This window comes from Megalops cyprinoides, chromosome 14 (assembly GCF_013368585.1).
Source record: "Megalops cyprinoides isolate fMegCyp1 chromosome 14, fMegCyp1.pri, whole genome shotgun sequence".
Lineage (NCBI taxonomy): Eukaryota > Metazoa > Chordata > Actinopteri > Elopiformes > Megalopidae > Megalops > Megalops cyprinoides.
The window spans coordinates 5525651-5535000 of record NC_050596.1 but is presented as its reverse complement, the minus strand read 5'-3'; the positions used below and the strand labels follow the sequence as shown (position 1 = coordinate 5535000).

Sequence of the window (9350 nt, the reverse complement as noted above, 5' to 3'; positions counted from 1 at the left end):
GGGGTAGGGGGGGGCTCCTTTTTGTATGTCTTGTCTGTCTGTCTGTCTGTCTGTCTTGTCTGTTGTGTGTCTGTCATTGTGTATGTGTGTGTCTTTCTATCATTCTCTCTGTGTGACTGTCTGTCTCTGTCAGTTTTTGTCTGTGTCCTCTGTGTGTGTCTGTCTGTCTTTCTGTCTGTCTGTCTGTCTTTGCTCTGTGTGTGTGTGTGTGTGTGCGTGTGCGTCTGCATGTGTGTGTGTCTCTATGTCTGTCCGTCTCTCTTTCTGCCTTTCCTCTGTGTGTGTGTGTGTGTGTGTGTGCGCCACGCGTGTGTGTGTCTTTATGTCTGTTGGTCCCTCTTTCTGTCTTTCCTCTGTGTGTGTGTGTGTGTGTGTGCCTTTATGTCTGTCAGTCTCTCTTTCTGCCTTTGCTCTCTGTCTGTGTGTGTGTGTGTGTGTGTGTGTGTGTGTGAGGTTGAGAGGCCCTCCAGCACAGCCCTGCTTCCCGCAGCCTTGGTTACAGCGCAGGGAGCCGGGCGCTAACAGCGCTCGCTTTTGGCTCGAATCAATTAACACCTCCAGCCCTCCGTCGGTGATTACCGCAGCGCTGCCTCTGAGAAGCCCGCGCCGCGCTTCACTGCCTTCGCTGCCAAGCCGTGATTGCTCTGTGTGTGTGCGTGTGTGCGCCTCTGAGTGTGTCTGTGGCACGTGGGTGTCTGCCAGTGTGCTATATGTGTGTGTGCGCGCATGCTGGTGTATCTGCAGATGTGTGTGTGCGCGTGTGCATGTGCGCTAGTGTATTTGCATGTGCACTTGTGTGCTTGTGTGTGTGTGTGTGTGTGTGTGTGTGTGTGTGTGTGAGAGAGAGTGTGCGTGCCTGTGAGCAATTGTGTGATTGTGCAGTAGGTGTTTTTGCACGTGTGTGTGCCCATGAGTGATTGTGTGGCTCTGTGTGTTGTTTGTAGCTATGTGTGCATGTGTTTATAGGTGTGTTTGCTTGTCTTTGTGGTTGTGTTTGTGTGTGTGTAGATGTGTGCATGTGTTTGGATAATGTGTGTGTGCACATGTGCTCTTCTGAGTGTGTCTGTGGCATGTGGGTGTCTGCTGGTGTGCATAGCTATATGTGTGTAGGTATGTGTGTGCGCGCATGTGTAGATATGTGTGTGTGTAGTTGTAGGCTTGTGTGTTTAGCTGTGTATATGTAGGAACAGGTGTAGGTATAGGCGTGTGTGTAGGTGGGTACGGATGTGTGTGGCTATAGGTGGGCATAGGTGTGTGTGTGTAGATGGGTATAGATGTGTGTGGGTCTAAGTGTGTAGGTGGGTACAGGTGTGCGTGTGTGTGTATAGATGCGTGTTTGTGGAGGAGTATAGATGTGTGTGGGTGTGTGTGTAGGTATAGATGCATGTTAGATGTTTGTGTGTGTGTGTGCGGGTGTAGAAGTTTGTAGGGGTGTGTGTATGGATATAGATGTGTGTAGGTGTCTATGTGTGTGTGTGCAGGTATAGTTGTATGTGTAGGTGCGGATGTGCGTGTGCCTAACAGGCAGCTGTTATTCATCCTGGCAGCGCTCATGCCGCTTTCTCCGCTGCCGACACAAATCAGGTGTGAGATCAGGGAGGCGTGGTGGCAGAACATTCCCCATCAGTGGCACGCTCTCCCTCTCTCTCCCCTCTCTCTCTTGCTCTCCTGGGCCCCTCTGTCTGTGATATCGATCAGCACTCGCTACACAGCCGTCTACTGTAGGACGCTGCGCTGCCCTGCTCCCAGCCCACGAGCAGAATATGAGTGTGCAGGAGTCTGTGTGTGTGTGTGTGTGTGTGTGTGTGTATGTGTGTGTATGTGTGTGTGTGTGTGTGTGTGTATGTGTGTGTGTGTGTGTGTGTGTGTGTGCGCGCGCGCGCGCGCGCACTGCTTTAGCTGTTGGGGTTATGGTGATTCCTCACATGATGGCCATGTCACTGAAACAGAGAGGAACAGCAGAACCAGTCCCTGCAAACACCTGCTCAGTTTGCAGGGAACGGGGAGAGCTCATTTATCTCTCTGTTAAATCTATAAAGGTGAGGGAACATTTCTTTTAATGAGGGAAGCTGTAAATTGCAAAGTAGGTTAGGCTCTGTGCAAGAGATGGGACAGGCAGTTCCCTGTTGGCTGGAGTGACCTCATGCTGACCCCTCCTGTTCTGTGTGCCCCCCCCCCAAACAGCTGGCCCTGCACTCCCGCCTCTTCGACAGGACGCAGATCCGCGAGTACCACCCGGGGCCCGTGCGCTATATGCCCGCAGACGAGATGGGATTCTCCGACTCCGACGATGACACCAACGTGCTGTTCTTCTCCCCGGACATGGCTCTAAAGGACAGGGGACCCTGAGGGACCGGCGGGCGGCTGACAGCGCTCAGGTCGAGGCGAGAGAGGGAGAGGGAGAGGGGGAGGGAGAGAGGGAGAGAGAGAGAGTGCGAGGGGGAGCGCGGTCTGTGCGGAGCGGTTTGCAGGAGGACAGCCAGGCAGACACTGGAGACGAGCTGTCAGCCTCCATTATTAATTCCCGGCTCTTAATATTTAATGTCATAAAACTGCAGCTCGCTGCGCTGCTGCCGAGCCATCAGACATGCAGAGGACATATCAAACTGAGCTCTACAGACAGGGGTGCAGGGGAGAGGGGGAAAGTGCACTATCCAAAGCTCATCGTGGCTTCAAGGAACAATTTCTATTCCTGCAGTATTTCTTTCCAGTTTACATGGCATATGTTTATTATTGTATTATATGATATTGCTGCTTTTTATCTACACCTTTAAGGATTTTTGTAATCTGTTATGCTTCTAGATTTTTTTGTATGATGTGGTTTGCTTACAGACATAAGCATGCAGTGTTCTACTCTCTGTATTTAAGTATATGTATATTTTTGTATGGAAATGTACTTGAATGTGTGACGTGGGTGCTAACAGAGACAGGATCTAGCCCAGACAGTGCGGGCCAGGGGTGGGGTGTGTGTGTGTGTGTGTAGATAGATATGATCAAGTGAGTGAGTGAGTGTGTGTGGGTGTGTGGGTGCGTAGATAGATATTCTCAAGTTGAGTGAGAGTGTGTGTGTGTGTGTTTGTACAGGCTTGTGCATGTGTATGCAAGTGCATATATGTTTTGTATGTGAGTGTGTGTGCGTACACGCGTGCGTGTGTGTGTGTGCGCAGAGCGGAGCAGCAGACATGAGGTTCACCTTGGCTGCTTTCCCCCAGCGCAGCCACACGCAGGCTGGCCTGTCGCTTTGATGTGGCTGCTGCCACAGCGCCAGACAGGGCCCCGTCAGGAGACGCCCTGACAGCCCGTCAGCCGCCACAGCTGCCGCGCGATTGGCAGGCAGTTAGAGTCAGCGGCGAAACACGGCGCGCCGGGAGCAGGAGCCAGAGGCAGCGGGACTGACAAGCTCCTCGCCCTCACACAGACCTGCGCTCTGGAGGTGACCTCCCCCCGCCCCTGCCCTGCGAGGGGGAAACGACGAAAATTCTCAACCCAGCTGAGTGTTGTGTGGGATTTCACTGGCTCCCGCCCCACCCCTGACACTTTTAATGCCCCGTGGAGGGCAGAACACTCCGCAGCGCCGGGACTGCCTTCCCGCCCTCGCGTTGGCAATATCTGCGCCTCTCCTTCACCGCATTTCAAAATGTTTACCATTGAATAAACAAACAAGAGACGCCTCACAAAAGAAACCTGGAGCTGAGTGTTTTCTGTTCGTTGCTTTTGTCCTTTTGTGTCGTCTTCCTGCGCGGCAACGCCGCTCCGAATAATCGGGACATCGGGGTAGAACGCGCACTTATACATAAACTGCAGGGTGTGTTTGTGCGCGTGTGCGTGCATGAGTTTGGAGTCGTTCTTTCGGACATAAGATGGCCTCCTACCGCGAGGCCTCGCCTCCAGCTGCTCCCACTCCAGCCTCACACCTCATTACGCTCCTAATTTACACATAGCGCTTCCACGTGCCAGACTGAGAACTGATTGAGTTTAAAAACGCCTTAGCCCGCAACTTCGCCTCATACGAACGCACCGCTCTCTCTAAAAACTGGAGGAAAAAAAAAATGTGTGTGTGCTTGTCAGAGCGAGGGTGAGAGATACTACAGACCGCGATTGTCGTCTTACCGTGCCATAAAGGATCAGGTTGGTATGCTTTATCTTTAGAAGAAAATAAATACCTCAGTGGTCTTCTATCTCAACCGAAAATCTTATCAGTTTTATGGCAATGCCTGCATTTTTAGCCAGCCAGCACCTGTCATCTTTGGGTGTGCGCCCTCCAGCTATTTATTTGTTGCTTGTGCAAATACCAAGCTCCTCACAGCACACACACACACAAACTCGCCGAAACGTCACAGTAGTTTGACCATGTTTTTGGAGAACTACTCGGGTGTTATATTCACCATAATTCCTGCAAGGTAACGGACGTGAGAAGAGGGGTGGTTCTTTTATATGCCAGTGGATGAAACAACGCCAGCCCACAGCAGACGAAACGTGACATACATATCCTGTCTCCTCCTTACTGCGTCTCCCCATTCATTCACCCCTTTGATGAAAAAAAGGAACGAAATCTTCACCTCTTCCCAATCGCTGGGATTTTCATGGGCTCAAAGATATTAGCTTGGTATGAGAGCCGCTGTGCGTGTAGAATAATCGAATCTCTCGCTGTCATACGGAAAGAATTATTTCTCCCTTATCGCCGCATGTGCTGTAATTGGATACAATTTAACATTCGCAGCCCCTGGCATGTCGGCGCGCGGTGTGCCTGCCGCAAACTGGCCTCGCCGCTGAATTATTTTTCAGAGCTCGTAAAACAGCAAAAGCACGCCCTCCCATGACAAAGGGATTAATATGGGCCCCGGAGAGGTTTGAGTCAGCTGTTTGGCTCTGGCCATGGCCTGGTGCAGCACTAGTTAAAACACGGCAACTGGCAGCCACGGCACAACAGGAAAAAAAAGAATTTTAAATTGAAGCCCTCAGCTGCTGGCCCGAAATGAAAGTCGTGCAGACTGAACAGGAAGCATTAAATTTAATGCTTTGAGGGGCTCGGCTGCGATCGTGCAAACCTCCGCGCACTAGCTGCGGGAGCTCGTGGGCGACAGGCCTGCCTCGTAAACTTCCTCTTTAACAACAGGAACTGCTCGTTAGCAAGCATGAGGCCGGGATGTTTGCGCGAGGGGAGCAAGGCTGCCGAGGACGATGGCAGGGACCCAGCGCTCCCAGGGACTCGCCGGGAGCTTCCGCAGGGGCGAGCGCACCTCTCGGGCCAGCGCGACAGAATTTGTCGAGCAAACGGATTGTTTTTCTCCCACTTCCCCTTGGCTCTCGCGCTGCCTCTCCTCCAACTTCTGCTCTCTCTCTCTCGCGCGCGCGCCGCGCGCGCGCCTATGTATTAAACGGCAATCTGTGTTGGCAGAGATACAGCCCTGAGCAGTTGTGTGATTCAACAACAGAGGAGACGCTATTCCCAAATGGTAAAGTTTAAGGAGCTGGCTCTCACCACTTAACATGCGATTAACAGCAGACAGGCACCCAAGACTTACATTTTAACAACGTTGCAGTAATTCCTTCAGAGGATTAAATTTAATACTACGTTTTGAGATGTTCGCGGTCAATCTGATTTCTTACGCAATAGCCGGATATTTTAAAATGTTAAACTGACATAGGGTGTTCGCTTAATAAAATTAATACACATATTTTGCCTATTGAGCGTTGATAAATGAATATTTTGTAAGGTGTTTTTGTTTACCGTATGTTTTCTCGTTTGATTGAAACCACAGAAAATCTGATATTTTCTCATTCCAAACATGGCATGCCTTTCAATGTGGACTTTGCCCTCTTGTTTTTCAATCTTGCTGGTTTTGCCGGTTGTGACAGGAAGAGAGCCTTGCCAGGCAGCGAGGCTCCCGGCAGATACCATGCCTCTGAGCCATATTCCTCGATTACTCAGAGTCAGCATCGCGAGAGAGGAAAGGTGTCTTTGTCTACCGTGCCTGGGAATGCCTTGGCGCGGGCTGGTTTGATGAATGTGGCGCGAGCTCGTAGCCTCCAGGCCAGCCCTGCTGTTTGCCTGGAAGAAAAATCGCCCCCGGAGAGCGTGCTTCCCCTTCTCGTTCGCTGGGACCGGAGGAGGAGGTCTGCAGCGCCGTAATATCAAAGTTCCCCTTTGAGCTCACTGGTCTCACTAGCAGCCGCGCGGTAATACAGACGCGCTGGCCCAGCCCATGCATATTTCATTCGCCCGCTCCTCATTATGCATCTCTGCTTTCAATAGATTTGCAGCGCTCGCGTCGTTTATATCTGCTAACAGTCTCGAGCGTGTGTGTGTGTGCGCGCCCGCGCGTGTGTGTGTGTGCGCGCTTGCACAGGAAAGAGATCGTCTCTCAGTGCGCCAATGCTTGTATGTTTACGGGGGCAAGATAGATAATATATCACTGCGAGAGAGCGTGCTCCTTGATGTGCGTGAGGAAGCGAAAAGGAGTGTGTGCGTGCGTTCGAGCACACACCCGTGCCAGAACATTAAAGGCAGTAATCTCCCGCCGCACAGCACCCACGGGGCAGATAGCACTTGTGAAGGTATAGCTGTACGATAGGGACCAATAAGGAGAGGTTCTAAGCTCTCGCTGGAAGAAATGCAGCCACCTTCACTAGCCTCGGGTAAATGTGCTTCTCCACGTGACGGATATTTTTAAATTATTCACACCAGTATCCGGATCGACCTGTTCACGTTAGCTAACACAGTTGTGTCCGAAGATTATTGCGCCATCACACCCCACTCATTTTAAATGCGTTATTTAATAATTTGCGTTGTTTATCAGTGCTCTTTGACAGACATTTGACATGAGATTTCCTTTTTTATATTTTGGAGGAAAATGTACAGACTAGAAAATGTGTGTGGGTGCCATTAGGCCTACAGCACGTTCCCTCTGCCGACTGTTGCGGGCAATTTTACAGGGGAGAGACAGGGGTCAAGTGAACAGGTCAAGGGTTAGACATGGCATTATATGAAAGAACTGACATTCCTCATGAGATGACTGGTCACGGCTGCCTTCACCATGGCGGACGCTTTGATCTGAGCTGTGAAATTTACACATATAGAAACTTATGAAGAAAGGAGTAATGAAAGTAAATATTGACGTCAGAAAAAAAACTGACGATGTACGTGGAGAAAAGTGGTAATGATACGGACGTTTTGGACTCGGGACCATCGTTGGTGCGTGAAATTGCAGTGGCATACGCTGCAATGTTTTTTGGCAGTATGCAGATCTCTACCTTATGTCCAGCTAATGAAGAAGGCGTGACTTAGTCATTTACAGTGCCTATATTCTATAGTAGGTTACCCCGATTATTGAATAAATTGTCTGATAAATACAGACATTGTTAAAATCTTAGATGACTGGCCAGACGGAGAGAAGGAGGGTTCTCTTGTAGATTATGATTTTGGACCATAAGAAGATGAAAGGTATACACAGTACATGTGTGATACAGTTGTATTTTTGGTTAGAATATCTTAAAATATATTCTTTACAGTGCCATTAAAACCAAAGCCCACAACTCGCATGGATTGGCAACCACGGAAGAGGTATGTCTTCTTAATGACGAGATATACCAACAAACAACTCAAGGATAAAACTGTAAATGCTGTCATCAGACATTGCCATAGCATGTGTGTTCATGAGCGTACAGGCTTCAATATAGGTCACGTTTTCATGTAAATTCTCCGCAAGCACAGCGCTCAATACCAGCGACCTTGCCTATTTTCCTTCCTGCTCTGGAAACGAGAGGAGTCGTTCTGTCGTTCAGTGCCTCAGACGGCAGCTGCAGCCTTTCAAAATACTAATTTATTCGCCTCAATCGTGGAGTCGGAACGAGGGAGGATGGGGTTCGGTGTGTGTGTGTGTGTGTGTGTGTGTGTGTGTGTGTGGGAGGGAGGGGGGAGCGCCGGCGTCAACACTTCTCTATCACCGCTTCTCCGAAGCCGCTCGCGCTCCGCAGCCTGCTGCCGATAATCGCAGCAGCGCCAAGGAATCACTGCGCCGACGGTGGGTGCGGCAAGAAGGTGTTTATGAGCGCAGCCTCAAAGCACTTGAGCCCCCAGCCTGCGCACGAAGGCGGAGTGGGACTTGACTGTTCAGCAGCGTAGCAAATCTATTGCATTAATTTGGCAAAGATGGAAAGGACGTTACAAATGGATGCATTGGCACAGCAAAGGGAGACGCTACCGTTCGAGTTTACGGGAAAAGCCAAGTGTATGAATAACGCACACGCATATTATAAATAGCATCAGACACCTACAATTTATTGTAGCTGTTCATTCAGAATTTGGCCGAATAATCTGCTCATTATGCTGCATGCGTTGCTGGGCAAGCTAACATAACATCCCTTTCGTTTGCCGTTATGTTAGCACTATGTTACTGATTTTTTTTCTTTTACATTTAGGGGGCACTGGGTGATATGGATGTCAATCCTACACTGTTGGGAAGGTTATTCTGCTACGATCAAAAGCCACCCCATAATTGAGCACCTCTGGACGAGAGCCAGAGCGCACTATTGTGCAATTATGCATGGTTGGAGCAGAGCGGCGCTTCTTTTGGGGAATATCGTTGCCCCGGGAGGCCGGAGGGGATGGCGTTTCAGTGTAGATTATTGTAAGCGATCCATAACGATCTGCAGGTGGATGAAGCTGATTAATAACGGCTGTTGGAGGCACCACTGCGTGCAAAGGACTTCCTGCAATCCGAACCACCCTAGCTGGTCTTGTTCTCCCACTATCTGGTTAGCCCCGCCCGCAAGTTCCCCGTTCCAGCTTGCAACCGCGCAAGCTTTAAAGCCGCAACTGCGATTGTTTGATTACAAGAACAGATGGCTGGATCATTGTTACTTCCCAGAGAGCACAACTCCTACACTACCCTTGTTTGTAAGCAGGCGGGCGATTTATCAGTACTATTTTTTTCCTTAGGCACAGAAGCCGAAGCTTCAAAAGCGCGTCAGAGGTCGTTTCCGGACTGGAAAACCAGGGTTTTCGTTTTCGTTTCGAGTTCAAGTGCTGCTCAGCTAACACATCAGTGTTTACTCGTACCTCGGTCCAGACGGAAAGATCTAAAAACGGACTTTTCAGTCGTCGCTGTTTTGGCCTGCCGAAACAATATCTGACTTTGCTTCTCAAGTTTTCCCTCTTAATGTCATTATCAGACTGCGGGTCTAACTCGAAGTTGTCGGTCTTACAGTGGAGAAAGACTTTTTTCTCCCAGATACCCTGGTAAAAGAGTAGAAAGCGAAGGGACGTCAATATGTACTAAAGCTATATCGGCAGCCCTCCCAAATTAAACTCTAAAGGTTTGCTAATGTCTCAGAAGAGGATTTGAAAT

At 49.9% G+C, this 9350-nt stretch overlaps 1 protein-coding gene across 1 annotated transcript in view; it reads left to right on the top strand.

Moving 5' to 3' along the window:
• si:dkey-100n23.5 (G-protein coupled receptor 1) overlaps positions 1–3020 on the top strand; it is a 127631-nt gene extending 124611 nt beyond the window's left edge. The window contains exon 13 of the mRNA XM_036545441.1: positions 2185–3020. Coding sequence (XP_036401334.1) covers positions 2185–2349 — 165 coding nt within the window. The 3' untranslated portion in view covers positions 2350–3020. The remainder of the gene's footprint in view (positions 1–2184) is intronic.
• Positions 3021–9350: the final 6330 nt, after the last annotated feature.